Raw genomic sequence first — 17,593 nt, forward strand, 5'->3', positions numbered from 1 at the left:
ATGAATGATATGCAAACAGAAGCATCAATTTCCAAGTCTCTATTTGATGTTATGAATGGAGAGAGAGATCACCAAGAGATGCAATTAGCAGGAAGTTATGACAGAGACAGTCTCATCACCAGCCTGATTTAAAAAAACTGAATAGGATGTTCTAAGCTTGGCTGAAAATAAGGCACAAATTTATGAACCTAACTTAGGAGCATAAATTTAAGAGCTCAGTATTTTCTGAATATTAGACCCCATATGTCTGAAAATCACTCAACCTCACTGCAGCTAAAGATTAACACATGGGATGCAACACTACATTCTTTTAGCTACATTGAGAGGAGAAGCATGAATGCAGAAAGTATTTTCAAATCCTTGCACATACTACAGTATGATAGCAAAAGAAGGTGCAAGCAGCCACACTTATTTTGTAGCTAGGGAAAGTATCAAAGTGAAAGTATGCATACATTTTTAGGCTTTGAAAATTGGTGCAAAGTTGGTGGGTAAAAAATATACAAAGTCTTTCTCCCTATGGAGATAGTTTGAAATATAGAGCTGCACGGGAACAGGGACCATGGGAATCCTGCAGAGTCCGCAGGGATTCCATGGGGATCCCCTCTGGACTCATCTTTGTTCGGAGATGGTACCTTCCTTCGGTGCACTTGTTTGCTCTTTTCAGGCCACCAGCAGTTGACCCTGAAACCTTCCCTCTGATTCAATAAGAGGGAAGCCCTCCCTCTGACGCAAACGCATGAGAGGAAAGGCTTTGGGTCAGCTTCCGGTAGTATGGAGGAGAGAAGGAACGCTGCCGGCAGCCTGAAGACAAAGTCTGCTAAGACACTGCATTGACTCAGTGTGGGTAGGAAGAGAGGTAAACAGATATTGCATACACTGGGAGGAAAGAGTTACTGCATGGGCTAGGGGAACCTGTAGCTCTTCTGCCCCCCAGATCTACCAAAGTACCTGGTGGTCCAGCAGGGGTCTTTTGCTTCTACCTCTTTGTGGCTGCCTTCTAAAATGGTTGCCGTGACCTCTTGCAGTATTACTGGAAATGCTGCGAGCACCCAGGAAAGGTCACAGCAGTTATTTTAGAAGGCAGTCACAAGGAGGCGCTGCGATCCTACCTCAAAGACCCCTGATGGACCACCAGGTACCTCTGTAGGCCAGGGGGCTACCTTAAATATGGCAGAATGGAGGGAGTGGGGGCATTTTAGGGTTGAGCTGGCAGCATCCCTGAGAGGTCCATGCTCCTGACCCCCAAGATCCCCCTGCTGTCCCTTTGCAACTCTCTAGTTTGAAAATTGTTCCTATTATGAAAAGCATTGAGTTCTCATTGGTCTTCATTCCCAGTCCTTAAAGGCTTCCCACAGGTGTTATTCAGGATACCCCTAATGAGCATATATGAGAAATATTTGCATACAACAGATGCAAATTACTCTCATGCATCTTCCTGTTATAGGATTCTTTATGTCCTCTATGAATTAACATTTGAAAATCATGAGTGGGGAGCAGGCCAAAAGATTGGGGCATATAGAGGTAAGTCGGGAGGATGTCCTCAAGCAGATTGACAGACTGAAAAGCGGCAAATCACCGGGACCGGACGGGATCCACCCAAGGGTTCTAAAGGAACTAAGTCAGGAAATAGCGGGCGCAATCCAGCATGTTTGCAACCTATCCTTGAAAACTGGAGAGGTACCAGAGGACTGGAAACTGGCGAATGTCACACCTATCTTTAAGAAGGGATCGAGAGGTGACCCCGGGAACTACAGGCCGGTGAGCCTGACTTCAGTTATAGGGAAGATGGTGGAAGCAATGATCAAGGACAGCATTTGCGAGCACATCGAGAAAAATGGCCTACTGCGGACAAGCCAGCACGGATTCTGTAAGGGAAGGTCGTGCCTGACAAACCTTCTGTACTTCTTTGAGGGAATAAGCAGTCAGGTGGACAAAGGGGAACCCATAGACATCATTTACCTCGATTTTCAAAAGGCCTTTGACAAGGTGCCACATGAAAGGCTGCTTAGGAAGCTGTGGAACCACGGGGTGGGCGGGGATGTACACAGATGGATCAAGCACTGGCTGTCAGGTAGACTACAGAGGGTCGGAGTAAAGGGCCAATATTCTGACTGGCGGGGAGTCACGAGCGGTGTGCCGCAGGGATCGGTGCTGGGGCCGCTACTCTTCAACATATTTATCAATGACCTGGAAACGGAGGCAAAGTGTGAGGTTATAAAATTTGCAGACGATACCAAGCTCTGCGCCAGAGTTAGGACCAGGGAGGAGTGTGAGGAACTGCAAAGGGACCTCGATAAGCTGGAGGACTGGGCAAACAAATGGCAAATGCGCTTTAACGTAGATAAATGCAAGGTCATGCACATAGGGAAAAAGAACCCGTTGTTCGAGTATAAAATGGGGGGGAGATTGCTGGAAGACACAGGACTTGAGAGAGACTTGGGTGTGCTAGTGGATCCATCCATGAAACCATCCGCACAGTGTGCAGCAGCCTCGAAGAAAGCCAACAGGATGCTGGGCATCATCAAGAGGGGCATATCAACCAGGACGCGGGAAGTCATCATGCCGCTGTATCGAGCGATGGTGCGCCCACATCTGGAATACTGCGTTCAATATTGGTCGCCGCACCTCAAGAAGGACATGGCAGTTCTTGAGAGAGTCCAAAGGAGGGCAACGAAACTGGTAAGAGGGCTGGAAAACTTCCCATATGCTGAGAGGCTGGATAAACTGGGGCTCTTCTCTCTGGAAAAAAGGAGGCTCAGGGGGGATATGATAGAGACCTTCAAAATACTTAGGGGCATAGAGAGGGTGGACAGGGACAGGTTCTTCAGACTAAAAGGGACGACAGGTACAAGGGGGCACTCAGAGAAACTGAAGGGAGATAGGTTCAAATCAAATGCAAGGAAGTTTTTCTTCACCCAAAGGGTCGTGGACAAATGGAATGCGCTCCCGGAGGAAGTGATCCGGCAGAGTACAGTACAGGGATTCAAACAGGGATTGGACAGATTCCTGAGGGAAAAGGGGATCGTGGGGTACTGAGGGAGGTGCTGGGGTGTTGCATAAGTATAGACAGCTCACCAGGTCGTGCAGGTGCAAGGCCGGAGGGTTAGGACATTGATGGGAAGATAGGACTTCGATGAGAAACCTAGGGAGCAAGGGGGCCCCTTCTGGTGATTAAGGCAGGTCATGGACCTGTTGGGCCGCCGCGGGGCGGACTGCTGGGCGGGATGGACCTCTGGTCTGACCCGGCAGAGGCACTACTTATGTTCTTATGGCCTATTCATAATATGAGGCAGTCAAGATACAGTAAGGCACCAGAGGATCATATGCAATGATATACAATACAAAAAACTACTACAACTACTAATTATTTCTAGAGCACCTCCAGACGTATGCAGCGCTGTACAGAAGATAGTCCCTGCTCATAAGAGCTTACAATCTAAAACAGACAAGACAAACAGAATGCCAGGGTGGAGATAGTTACGGGGTGGGGGATGGTTAATATGCTGGCTAGGGTGGTCAGCATTAGGGAGTAAGGTTATGCATTGAAGGCTAAATCAATATTGATTAATTAATTACTTTATTTTACTTCAATATTTATTTTCTGTTCTTTCTATATTATTCTAGGCAGATTACATAATCGCAAGTCTGATATGACTCACATGGCCATGTTTTGGCAACTCTGCCTGAGTCAGGAGTTTTTCAATCTCGCTAATGGACAAAAAAGCATTTACAGTATCATCAGAACAAGCTTATAGCTTTTTATTTATGTATTTTAAACATTTATAGCCTGAACTATCCACAGATCTGGGCAGGTAACTAAAATACATATGTACTGTCTTAAAATTAAAATGAACTGCATCAAAATCACAAATAGCATAACAATAACAATAATAACAAAACTCAGATAAGATCATCAGATTTCAAAACTTTTTGTTAACAAATTCAATAAAAACATAAAAATTTAAAACAGCAATTTTTATAAAATCAAAACAGATATAAATAAAATAACTAATTTAAAAGCTAAATCAAACATAAAAGTCTGAAGTTGTTTTCTAAACTGCAGAATACCTAAAATATTTCATATTTCTTAAGTTGAAAGGATGACAATTCCAAAGCTAGCACTACCAATTTGACTCAAAGCATTCTTGAAATATACTACTATGCTTAAAGGACAGAACATCAACCAAAACTTTTATCTGACGATCGCAATTTACATGATGGCTGATAGATTCTCAACGAAGCAGCAAGAACCAATGGTGCTTCTTTATTCAGACCTGATGACCAGAGTTGACAAAACATGCCATGTTGAGTCACATCAACTTTATTATTATTGAGTCATATCAACTTGTGGATTTTATATGTATGCAAAAATATTTTATATTATTGCATCTGGTCCTCTGGTGCCTCACTGTATCTTGACATCTGTGAGGCTTGCATCATCTACCTTTATTTGTAGTCATAATATGAATCATATTGTTTATTCTTTGATTTATGGTTCAGTAAATAAAATATTGTACTGTAAATAGCACCTTAGGAAATAGCACCTATAGAAGAGTCTGACTGGCTGGTTCTCCCATAGTGCTTTCTAAGGATTGACAGCATCATTGGATGACTGAAATGATCTTGGTTTGTTTGTAGTTTGGTCAGGAAAAATGGGAAAAGAGACTATTGGCTCAGGTGGTTACCACTGCCATGTGCAAGGTCACCAGTCAGGAGCTTCCATTCCTGGGGTTGGCAGGGACTATGGTTGTTGCAGAGGTAGCTTTCAAAGCCCCAGAAAGAAGGCAGCTATGCCATTACTTAAAGGTGACACCTAGTGGCTGGATTCTGGGCCCTTGACTGTGGGGCTCAAAAGAGCTCTTATCCATAGGCCCAGGCAGGGACTATGGACAAGACCAGACCAGCTGTTTACTGGGGAGGAAGGATATCTAAAATAAGGGTAAAAAAAATCCCTGGGTAGCTGTAATGAAGTAATCATACTGGGTTAAAAAAGGGAAGGCAATGGAATTTAGCATTTTTATGATTTTTTTTAAATTCAGAAGTATATATAATGCTGTATTAGTGTATCAGATGGTTGGCTTTTTCTCTGTGGCATGACTTCACAGTAAAGACTTGAACTTACTGGGGCTAATATTCAAATCCTACAGCTAGACTGCTAACCTGTGGTGCTAAGGAACTACAGGACATGCAATGCAAGCTCACTTTCAAAGGACAGATGCTCTACTGGGTTTCCCTTTGAAAATCTATGCAAGCCACAGGTGCAGAGCATATGCTTTAACACACATACTGTGAAACTGATAATGAAATCACAGAGCATACTTGTCTTCCTCTGACCTAAACCTGCCCCTTTTCACATGCTAAGCAAAGGTTGTGTGAGCTATGAAACAGCATGCTGTACTGGATGAAGGGAGGAATTTATTTATCTAAACATTTATATCCCGCATATCCAAGATCTATGAGGGTTACAAGATATAAATAAAAATAAATAAATCCTAACATCTAAAATAAAAACAACACACTTTAAATTTCTTAATACAACCTTTCTTACATATCTTACAACAAAGAACTCAATTTCCCCATCCTGTCCCAGTGAGTTTTTGTTGCTGTTGCTGTCCCTGCCCCATTCCTGTAAGCTCCGCCTTAACCGCACAAGCCTCAAACACTTATGATTTTAAAGTGTTTGAAGCTTGTGCAGATGAGGACAGAGCTTGTAAGAATGGGGCAGGAGCAGGAAAAGAACTTGCTGGGACGGGAAGGGACAGGAAAAGGAGTTTCTGCGGGGACGGAGAAAAATTCATCCCTATGTCATTCTCTACTTCAGATTAGAGATGTTGAGGCATTTTCCTTCAGTCTGATGGGCGATTCAGCACTGGTTGAGTTCCTTGATGTGCAGCTCATTTTATAAACTACCTCTTTTTGTGCCTTAGTCAATATAACAAAACTAATATAATTATTTATTTCATAATTTGTTGCTACGATGTTACTTAGGTTTCCTTTTGTGTTTTCCTTTTCCTTGTTTGTCCTTCTTCCTTGTATACATTTTGTAAACCACTAGATCAGCAATTCCCAACCCAGTCCTCGAGGCACACCTAGTCCCATCGGGGTTTCAGGATATCCACAATGAATATGCATAGAAGTGCATGTACTGCCTCAATTGCATGCAAATCTAACTCATGAATATTCATTGTGGATATCCTGAAAACCCAGTGGGACATAGGTGTGCCCTGAGGGACTGGGTTGAGAATGACTGACTTAGATAATTGTATTGATGGAGGTATAGTAAATAAAGGTGGTCAATGACCAAAACCATAGAGGTGCCAGAGCATCCACCCTCTCCAGGTTGAAAGCTCCTCATGGGCTACCCCCAAAGCAATAATTGCCCCAATTGTACCACAGCCCCTGGTAGACCCACCCAATAGAAATGCTCCCCTATTGGCTCAAACCACAACTTGAAAGTGTGCCATCCCCAATTTAAGCCCCCTCCCTGGTCCTACCTTTCACAAAATCTCTGGTTTCTGGTGGTACAGATAGGATTTGATTCCCAGTGGCTCCTGCCCTTACCTACAAAAAATGATATCAGCGACCTCTAGCAGTGGTCTCGACAGTACTACTGCTAAGGGTCAGGTTTCCATAAACGCATCCACTGTATAATGTGATGCATAGGTCAATTTTACAAAATAAATAAATAAAGACAAGCCTACACTTTGATGATAGGATGCAGATGGTATATAAGAAGCTATATAGATAAATAAAATAAAGAAATGAGATGAAATAAATAAACTTTCAGATCTTCTTTAGAACAATTCACTGTATGATTTTTGTCATGCTCATTTTAAATCACTTGACCCTTTCTAATATGTACCTCAGTAATATGACCCTTTTGGGATAACGGTCTCTGTGTGAAGTTTTCTTTAAGACAGAATTTTTTATAATACAAATGAATAGAAGTACATGAAAATTAGCTCACACAAAAAAGTGCACTTTAAAATAAGAGCCTTAATATTTGTGTTACTTTATTAAAATAGGTAGAATGTTGAAAAAAACCCTAATATATAAAAACATCTAAAAAATATTGAGGTTGATTTTCAGATTGAATTATGCATTTGTCAGTGGAGAGTGAAAAATAAATTTTGCTATATGTTATTTTAAAACTTATACAGCTAATACTGGGCATTTAACTCATTAAAGAGCTAGAGGTTATGGGGCTCATAATTAAAACTTAAACACATCTAAAAACCCACCCAAGTCGGCACTTGATAGTCAAAGCTACACAGGCTTAAAGTCTGATAATCATAGCCTCCTCTTGCATACGGGAGAGCACAGTAAAAAAAAAACCTAAACCAACTCAACAACAAATTTGAGAAAAACCTATCCAGCTTGGACTTGAATGTCCTGCTTATTTGTCTGAGGCTTGTTTTGGTTAATTAATTTGGGAGTCCAGTTGCTCAGTACAGCGCTGTGTAACTTGAATATTTGCCAAGTGAATATGTGCTTATGATAAAGGGGTACCCCAGGAATGACTTGGGAAACACTGTTTAATGGGACAGAAAATTCTAGTCCTTTCCACATGAGTAACTCTGGCACTTTAGAATGCATCATTCTGAGCCCAGCATTTCAGCAGTGGTGAAACAGGACAGCTGTCATCTATCACCTTCCATGTACTACTACTACTACTACTACTACTACTACTACTACTACTATTAATTATTTCTATAAGAACATAAGAATTGCCACTGCTTGGTCAGACCATGTGGTCCATCGTGCCCAGCAGTCTGCTCCCGTGGCGGCCCTTAGGTCAAAGACCAGTGCCCTAACTGAGTCTAGCCTTACCTGCGTACGTTTTGGTTCAGCAGGAAGTTGTCTAACTTTGTCTTGAATCCCTGGAGGGTGTTTTCCCCTATCCTCTGGAAGAGCCTTCCAGATTTCTACCACTCTCTGGGTGAAGAAGAACTTCCTTACGTTTGTACGGAATCTATCCCCTTTTAACTTTAGAGAGTGCCCTAGTATACCAGTATAAAACATGCACTCAGCTAGTCACCAGTACTTATAAAGGCCTATAGCAGGGGTTCTCAACGAAGTCCTCAGGACACACTGGGCCAGACAGATTTTCAGGATATCCAACATTAATAGACATGAACAAATTTGTACAAAGTGAAGGTGATGCTTGTAAATTTGTCGTATACATATAGTCATTGATGATGTCCTGAAAACCTGACTGGCTTGGTGTGTCCCAAAGACTGAGTTGAGAACCCCCAGACTATAGATATAACTGAATTTTTATATACTATAATAACACTAATTTCTGCTAGGCACAGCCAACAAAGTCTCACATAAAGACTGTCTTCCTTTTAGAAACTCTTTGGTTCTTCTTCATATAGTGTGTGAAGCTTTATGAATGATGTATTTGTATAGGCTGTTTTGGCAGACAACAAATAAAATGAGAAACTGTTTACCTTGCAGCATTTCCTCAAGTGTCTGGATTTGTTCCATCTGCTTCTGATTGTAGATTTTCAGATGACAGTTCTCTATTTCCAGCTATTTGTAATACACAATAACAAAAATTACATCGCTGTGTGCATTAGTGTGCTAGGCATTAAGGCAAAGGCTTTAACCAACCATGGCTGCTAAACTAAACTAAACCTTAAGTTTGTATACCGCATCATCTCCATAAAGATAGAGCTTGGCACGGTTTACAGGTAATTCAATAAATGAGGGAAGGACATAATAAGAAATTAGAGGTTATGAAGAGGATAGCTAGCTTTACATTTTAAATAGATAGCTTTACGTTTTGGAGAAAAGCCAGGTTTTCAGATGCTTTCGGAATAAATGGAATGAGCCTAGTTTCCACAGCGGGGCAGGGAGGTTATTCCAAAGCTCAGTGAATTTGAAGAAAAGGGATTTCCCTAATTTACCTGCATACATGATGTCTTTTAGCGAGGGGAAAGATAGTTTGAGTTTGTGGGCAGATCTGGTAGTGTCAGGTCTCGAAGAATTCCAGGATAGTGGGATTAGGGGAGGAAGAATGCCATGTAGGATCTTGAAAATTAGACAGGTACATTTAAAGTGAATCCTAGAAATCACCGGAAGCCAATGAGGTTTTGACAGAAGTGGGGAAACATGATCGAATTTGCTTTTTGCGAAGATCAACCTAGCCGCAGTGTTCTAACTGCACTTTTATGGCAGTCACCAATATCAGAACCAGTTTGAGAATCCAGGTCTTATTTTGCACCTGGGTAACGGAGGGCTATGTGACTTGCTCAGAGTCACAAGGAGCTTCAGTGGGAATTGAACCCAGTTCCCCTGGTTCCTAGGCTGCTGCACCAACCATTGCTGCCAACAGTTGGGTGCAAGCATTTGTAATAGCCTTTGACATGGTACAACTGCTCCTGTTTAAATTTAGACACCTGAATGTTGACTTACACCACTTTTCTATAAAGGCAATTAAGTGCAGAATTGCTATTATAGAATGAGTGCTTAGTGCCCAAATATTTGGCACCTAACTTTAGGCCATATTTATTGAATTCACCCCTAAGCAACTATGATGATTATGTTACAGAACAGCACCTTTGCACGTAAATGCCAATTATTAGCGCCTCTGACGCACATAATTGCTATTATTCAACAATAATGTGCTAACCTCAAACTTTTGAGTAATATTGTCTAAAAATGTTTCTACCAATAGAAGCAAGTCATATAAAAATACATTACAGAAATTATACACAGTTTAATCCTGGGGAAATTCTGTATGTATTACAGAATTTGCACAGAATTCCCCCATCCCTGCAGAAAGTGCAGAATTCTATGAAGCTGCCAGCATTAGCTGTTCTCTCCCTCTCCCCCACAGAGACCTCAGGCTAGCTAGACCTCAGATCTTTGGGGGGGGCTTGAACATTAGAGGGACCCAAATTTTTTGCCACCTCGCTGGCTCTGTACCCTTGCCGCTCTTCACCCCCTATGACCCCCAAGCCCACCAATGGAAGTTCTCCTTCATTCGCAGCCTGCAGTTTCCATGAAACAGAGTAAATGCAGGAAAGGTCTGCCCCCTCTCCCCGCATGCCCAGTTTTGTGAAAACCAAACATGCATGCGGGGGGGGGGAGGCCTAGTGCATGGTGGCAGCTGTCCAGGGAAAGTATAGACTACAGATAGAGGAGCTCTTCAACTGGGAAGGGGGTTGGGAAAGCCTTTACCAGCTAATGCCACAGATGCTGCTGCAAATTTGGAGTGGCTCGAACCAAAATTTAAGGACCGTAAGGCCCTCTCTCCCTTTTGTAGCTATGCAACTGTTTTCTGGATTTATTAACTGTCTTGGGTAAATCTTTTCATAAAGGCGGATAATAAATCTATACAAATAAATAAGAACAAGCTGAGACTGTGCCTCTGGCATAGGGGGAATTAAAGCATGAGGATGTGCAATCGGAAGGGTGGGAGAGCTAGAATGATAGCTGGGGAGAGGAGGAGAAAGAATGAGAAGTAGGAATGTCTCGGGGTAAAGAGACTGAGAGGTGGGGTATTATATGTGGAAGAAGACTATGGGGGCAGAATTAGGGGTTTTGCTGGAAGTCAGAGGGAGAGAGAACTGCAGTGGGAGTGAAAGATGAAACTGGAGAGGCTGGAGCCCGAGGAGTTGTAAGGCAGGAGGGAATTTCAGGCCTTATAATGGGGAAACTCTGTGCAAAAGCACTGCAAAAAAAAAACAATGAAGAATTTTTAAACATTGCATGCAGAATTTTACAAATTGTTGCACAGAATTCCCCCAGGAGTAATAGTTGCAAATAAAATCATTTTAATGAAGAGTTTGGTCCATGGTTCAGGCCATAGTGCTGAACTGCAGCACCCTCACATTTGAATCCGTTTTCCATTTGTGGTGGTTTTAAGTTCTTTGAATCTGTTTCTCAAGAGGGTTCAACAATATGTAACAGAAGGAAAGCTTTCAAGCTTGCAGCACCAGGTGAAGATAGTGCTACTAATGTTAGGGGTTTCTGTTGGCCCAAAAGAGAAATAATCCCATGAGAGTTATCCCTTCAACACTCTGGTAACTTTAGGCCACCAAACGCCTAAGTAGGTGTGGCCAACACCAGAAGTGGCATTAGGCAGCCTAAAGCACCTACATAGGCATGATTCAGCGAATATAGGCACTGGAAATGTAGGCCCAGAAAAACCAGGCCTACATTTCAGGTGCCTATCTTTCACATCGGCTTGATTCAGAAACTGGTGCTGATGTGTGATTGACACGCGATCGGCGGCCACTTTTACGGCAGCCACCAATATCAGAACCAGTTTGAGAATCCAGGTCTTATTTTGCACCTAGGTAATGGAGGGCTATGTGACTTGCTCAGAGTCACAAGGAGCTGCAGTGGGAATTGAACCCAGTTCCCCTGGTTCTTAGGCTGCTGCACCAACCATTGCTGCCAACAGTTGGGTGCAAGCATTTGTAATAGCCTTTGACATGGTACAACTGCTCCTGTTTAAATTTAGACACCTGAATGTTGACTTACACCACTTTTCTATAAAGGCAATTAGTGCAGAATTGCTATTATAGAATGAGTGCTTAGTGCCCAAATATTTGGCACCTAACTTTAGGCCATATTTTTTGAATTTACCCCCTAAGCAACTATGATGCTTATGTTACAGAATAGCACCTAGGCACATAAATGCCAATTATTAGCGCCTCTGATGCACATTATTGCTATTATTCAACAATATGTGCGCACATTTGGTGCCTGACCTTGGTCACCAAGTTATAAATTCCCCTTTTGGATTATTAGCCCTCTAGAGAAAAATATCTACTGTAACCTGATTGTAACTTGATTTAAACTATCACTGACAAGATGTTAGGCTAAATGCAAATCCATAAAAAAGGGTCCTTAGTAGGTCTTGAAAGACCACGTATATCATCACTGGATAATTCACCCTATAGAGAATCCATTTTCTAACATAGGGCTAGATTCACAAAGGACATCGATTGTGTACCGACCACTTTGCGACCTGATTTTCCTCCAACCCGATTTCCCTAACCTCATGGCTGATCATATCTCCGATCTGATCCAATCCGTGCATGCAAATGAGGGGAAACGGCATGTAAACCTGCTCTCTTCCCCAACTCTCCTGCTCTCTGCCCTGATCGCCACCCCTGCTCTCTGCCCATGACTCTCCTGCTCTCTACCCTGATCACCGCCCTGCTTCTGCCCCCGACTCTCCTTGCCTTCCCCGCAGTGCGAGTCTGTGGTTTTAACCCACAGGTTTAAAGCAGGTTATAACCCACGGGCTTGTGAAGCATGCACAGACCATCTACAGAATATCTGCGCATGCGTTAGGATCACTATTCAGCAATCTGTTGGGGGTGTGATTCCAATTGTCCTCATTTGCATGAGGACGTGTCATGAATCAACCCCCCGGCCATGGATCGGACCCGGATCGGATCGGTAGGGGAGTTTAGTGAATCTGGTCCATAGTAAATGACAGCAGATAAAGACCAGCATGACCCACGCAGGTTGCAGGATAATAGGCTCCCTAGATCTCCATAGCACATAATATCAGGATAAGACCAGTTAAGGATAAGCCACCTTCCGGAAAACTCTGTCTGCCAGTCTGGAGAGTGTAGGAAAGCTGACAATCCATAATGATACAGGAAACAAACAGAACGTTTCAGAGATGCAGCTTAAAGAGTTATTGGTTGCACTGTGTATGCAACTCCTTCTCAGCATGTCATTATCCTCAATTACATGGTACCAGAACTGGAGATTAACAGAGTCCTACCTCCTTTAATTTGAAAGTTACCCATTCCTTTATTTTGGCTGCTTTCTCTTCAATGACTTTGGCTTCCTGAGCCCGAAGCTGCATCTAGAGGAAACAGGAGATTAATGGGACTAGGGAAAGCTCAGGCATTTATACCCATATTAATCACTCATATCACATGTACTTACTGCCTAAAGAGTTGTTATTAAAGCAGCATGAACTGTAGCCTGTTGAAATGCTTCAGTGAATTTTCTGTAGGTCAGGATTAAAAGGAACAGATTTGTTGTTTGGAGGGCCTTAAGGATTTACATGCAAAGTTGAAGCTCTGTATGAAATTATAGCACCACAACCCCCCCCACCCACTTCTCTTTCTTGGAAATTGCAGGAAAAAGGATCATAAATCTGAATGTCACCCCTAAAAGAGGTAAGAGAGGTTTGAGTCCTATGAAATGAAAAGATTTTGCCCTCTATTGCTGCTGTGCAGAGCTGGTAACAGAGACCAGACTTGCAGGAGCAATTGGTAACATCGACAATACATACCCCCATGCAAAACTCTCATTATATAAGAAGTACAAACCAATAAAATATAGAGGCGACCTGCACCTTATTATCTTCATACTACCACATTCTTTCTGCTATGTAGCAGCTACTTCCCTTCAGTTCCTCATCAAGGAAGAAGATACTGCTTCTATGATGAAGCCATGGAGTGCTGTTATGCCGGGTGCTCTTACATTGAGATAATACACTGGTACCATATCATCTCTATCAATCATTTCTAAGAATTGAGGTCTGCACAGAGTGCTATATGGTCCATTAATTAATTTATCTATTACTGGAGTGTCTAGCAAGGGAGGAACAGGAACTGAGGACTTAATTACAAACCCTTTAGAGTTATGCACCCTTTCTAAGTAAAATCTGTCTTTCCTGACCTCCATTCAGTTCATTGATGGGTTGTCATTAGACCCCTGCTACTTCTGTACAATTAGAAATGGGACTGAAGTTAATGGGTAAGAATGAAATATCTACAATCCAAAGTTCACTTTAAAAAAAAAAATAAAATAAAAAATTATAAATTCAGACACGTAGGGAATCATATTCTACCAGAAATAAGAATTGCATATTGGGACAGACTGAAGGTCATCAAGCGCAGTATCCTGTTTTTAACAGTGGCCAACACAGGCCACAAGTACCTGGGCAAGCTCTCAAGGAGTATAAAAGCATAGTTACCTTACCAGTAACAGGTGTTATCCAGGGACAGCAGGCAGATATTCTCACATACAGGTGACATCATCCAAGTGAACTGTTACTTAAGAAATCAAAGATTATACAATACCGAGCATGGCGCAATTCACTTCCTGCCCGCTTCCAGCTCACACGACCATCAGTTCATTAACAAAGCCAAGAAGGGAGGTGGACGAGTTGTGAGAATATTTGCCTGCTGTTCAAATTTCAAGTTCAAGTTTTATTTTGACTTGATGAATCGCTTATTTACTTTACTAAGGCGATTTACAAATTTAAAAAGGTATAAGCATATACCAATTTAGTCATTAAATATAATGGGTTTAACTGACAGACTTACAGACTAACAGATACATAAGGTAAGAAGGGCAGAACTACAATTTGTATTTATTAGAATATAGGAGAAGACATGAATGGAAAGAACGATAGGGGGGGGAAAGTTAACAATTAAGGAAGGACCTAAAAAGAACTTTAATGCATAGCTAAAGATTAAAAACGTCTCTATCCCAGGACAAGCAGGCAGCATATTTTCACATTGTGGGGACTCCCCAGCTAATAAATAGAGTTGGAGGGTAAGTGGCTTCTAATTAGAGATTAAACCTTGGAGAACTTTGTGGCCAAACTGACTATCCTGTCTGGTTACATTTTCCAAACAGTAGTGGGTTGTGATGTATGAACCGAGGACCAGGTGGCTTCTGTACAGATGTTCTCAATAGGAGTGGAGTATAGATGGGCTTACTGAAGTTGCCATGGCTCGCACCTTATGTGCAGTAACATGACCCTCTAACGTATTAGAATGGTCTGAGCATAGGAGAACAAGAAACAATCTGCCTATCCAAGAGGAAAGTATTCTCTTGGTTACAGGAGTTCCCAGCTTGTTTGGGTCAAATAACAGAAATAGCTGAAGTAGAAGTTCTGTGAGGCTTGGTTCTATCCAAGTAACAAAGCCAGCACATATTTGCCATGGTTGAGAAAGAAACTCCAAAACAACTTTTGGGAGGAATTTTTGGATGAGTTTGAAGAACCACCTTGTCAGGTTAAAATGTAGTATAAGGTGGATCTGCTACTAGCACCTGGAGTTCACTGACTTCGGTATGCTGACGTGAAAGCAGTGAGGAAGAGCACTTTCCAAGTAAGATGCTTGAGGAAATGAAGGCAGACAATGGTTCAAAAGGAGGTTTCAAGTGTGCTGAAAGCAACACATTAAGAGTCCCAAGTCACCTGGAGGAGTTTTCAGAGGCGGCTTGGTATTGTTGTAAGGCTCTTCATGAATCTGGAAATCACAGAATGTGCTGCTAAAGGCTTGTTGTCCAGTGGTGTGTGAAAATCACTTATAGCACCGAGATGAACTCTCACTGAATGTCGTCTTTAGACTAGAATTAGAGAGGTGCAGGAGATAATCTAGTACAGGACAGAATAGGACAGGTCACTGGATCCCACAGATTTGCCACTACAACACATTAAAATGCGAGTCCACTTGAAGCGGTAGCATCGCCATGTGGAAGGCTTCCTGGAAGCTTCAATGATAGCTGACACTGGTGCAGACAGCGAAAGAGTATCTACTGGTTGGGAGAGACATGCCATGTTGTGAGAGCTAAAGAACACAGATTAGGATGAAATAGAGAGCCCCGATTCTGCATCAGCAATGTTGGAAAGATTTGCAGAGTGATTGTTTCTTGTTTGCTCTTTTGCAGGAATGGAAACCAAGGTTGACGTGGCCACCTAGGTGCATTGAGTATCATGGTGGCTAGTTCCTGGTGAAGCTTGAGCAGTGTTGTCTTGATTTAAGGGATTGGAGGAAATGCATAGAGGAACTTGCCTTGTCAGTCAAGCAGAAAGTCATCTATTTCCAGGTGATTGGGAGCCTGGAGCGGAAAAGAGGGATATTGTGATTGTAGGGGGAAGCAAATAGGTCCACTTCTGGGGTCCCACAAGTCACAAATATCTGTTGCAAGATGAAGATGTTGAGCAACCATTCATGTGGTTGTAGAATTATGCTCAATTTGTTGGCTAATACATTCAGTTTTCCTGCTAGGTAGACTGCTTTCATGAAAATGTTGCAAGCAATGGCCAAGAACCAGATTTGGATGGCCACTTGGCAGAGGCGGTGAGATCCTGTTCCACCCTGCTTTGTCACGTAGTACATGGCTACTTGGTTGTGTGTTCGAATAAGTACTACTTGATTTAGGAGTTGATCTTGAAATGTGAAAAGGGTATTGCAAATTGCTCATAGTTCCAGAAGGCTGGTGTGAAAACGAATCTCTGTAGAACTCCAAGATCCTTGAGTGTGGAGACCATCTAAGTGAGCTCCCCATCCTAACATAGAAGCATTGGTCATCAAAATCTTTTGATGAGGTGGTTCTTGAAACAGGAGACTGGGTGCCATCCACCACAGGAGTGAGGGCAAAATTCTCAAAGCTTACCGTGTTCTTAACATGGTAACTAAACCAGTTCCAGACACATAGTTCCTCCTGCTCTTTACTGTTGAGTCTCTGCACAAATAGCTTGCATATAATTTGCATGCTATTATGCTGAGAATCACCTGTAAAATAAGTCGTTCCCTCTTCGGGCACAACATAAAAACATAAGAAGTAACCTTACTGGGTCAGACCATCAAGCTCAGTAGCCCGTTCTCACGGTGGCCAATCCAAGTCACTAGTACCTGGCCAAAACCCAAGGAGTAGCAATATTCCATGCTACCGATCCAGGGCAAGCAGTGGCTTCCCCCATGTCTTTCTCAATAACAGACTATGGACTTTTCCTCCAGGAAATTGTCCAAACCTTTCTTAAAACCAGCTACGCTATCTGCTCTTACCACCATATTTTCACCTCCCCGCTTCTCACAATTGCCCAATCAATCGGTTCCACAATATTCAGCTATGCCACTGATATCCAGCTATTACACCCAATAAATCCAAACAAGACATTCAGAACAAAAACAATTAATTAGAACAGATCACAAAATGGCTCACCACAATTATGCTATTCCTAAACCCCTCTAAATCAAAAGGAATGAATGATCTCTGCTATTAAAAACAAAACCCTCATCTCCCCCATCTGTCTAAAATCCATTCCTCTTCAAATAACTAACAGTACAAAGATTCTTGGAGTTATCATTAATGATGAACTATCCTTCCACCAACAGATAAGCTCAGTGGTCAGAAAATGCTTTTATAAATACTTGAACCCTCTTCTCTCAATATATTATTACACTTCATGGTAATATCGCAACTCGATTACTGCAACTCCCTGTATCAAGGACTAACCCATAAAGAAATAAGAAGATTACAAATTATTCAAAACACAGTGGTGAAACTAATCCATAATGCAAAAAAAAAAAAAAAAAATTTGACCACGTTACCCCACTCCTTATAAAATCACACAGGTTCCTGATTATACACCGAATTACTTATTAAATTTTACTACTCACCTACAAAACCAAACTAACATACACCCATGGATTTATAGACAGACTTTTTATCCCATACTGTCCAACTAGAACACTTTGATCAGGTAACCAGCATCTTATGGTTATTCCTTCCCCGCGACATCTATTCTACAATACCACCAGAAAGAAGATTTTCTCCGTTACAGCACCTACAGTGTGGAACTCCTTGC

At 42.1% G+C, this 17,593-nt stretch overlaps 1 protein-coding gene across 5 annotated transcripts in view; it reads right to left on the bottom strand.

Annotated features, from left to right (window-relative positions):
• PLEKHH1 (pleckstrin homology, MyTH4 and FERM domain containing H1) overlaps positions 1 to 17,593 on the bottom strand; it is a 288,947-nt gene that overhangs the window by 136,197 nt on the left and 135,157 nt on the right. For all 5 annotated transcript variants that reach the window (XM_033951458.1, XM_033951455.1, XM_033951456.1 and 2 more), the window contains 2 exons: positions 12,758 to 12,841; positions 8,454 to 8,535 (listed from right to left, as the gene is read on the bottom strand). In XM_033951458.1, coding sequence (XP_033807349.1) covers positions 8,454 to 8,535; positions 12,758 to 12,841 — 166 coding nt within the window. The remainder of the gene's footprint in view (positions 1 to 8,453; positions 8,536 to 12,757; positions 12,842 to 17,593) is intronic.

The sequence above is a fragment of the Geotrypetes seraphini genome, chromosome 7 (assembly GCF_902459505.1).
Source record: "Geotrypetes seraphini chromosome 7, aGeoSer1.1, whole genome shotgun sequence".
In the NCBI taxonomy this organism is placed as follows: Eukaryota; Metazoa; Chordata; class Amphibia; order Gymnophiona; family Dermophiidae; genus Geotrypetes; species Geotrypetes seraphini.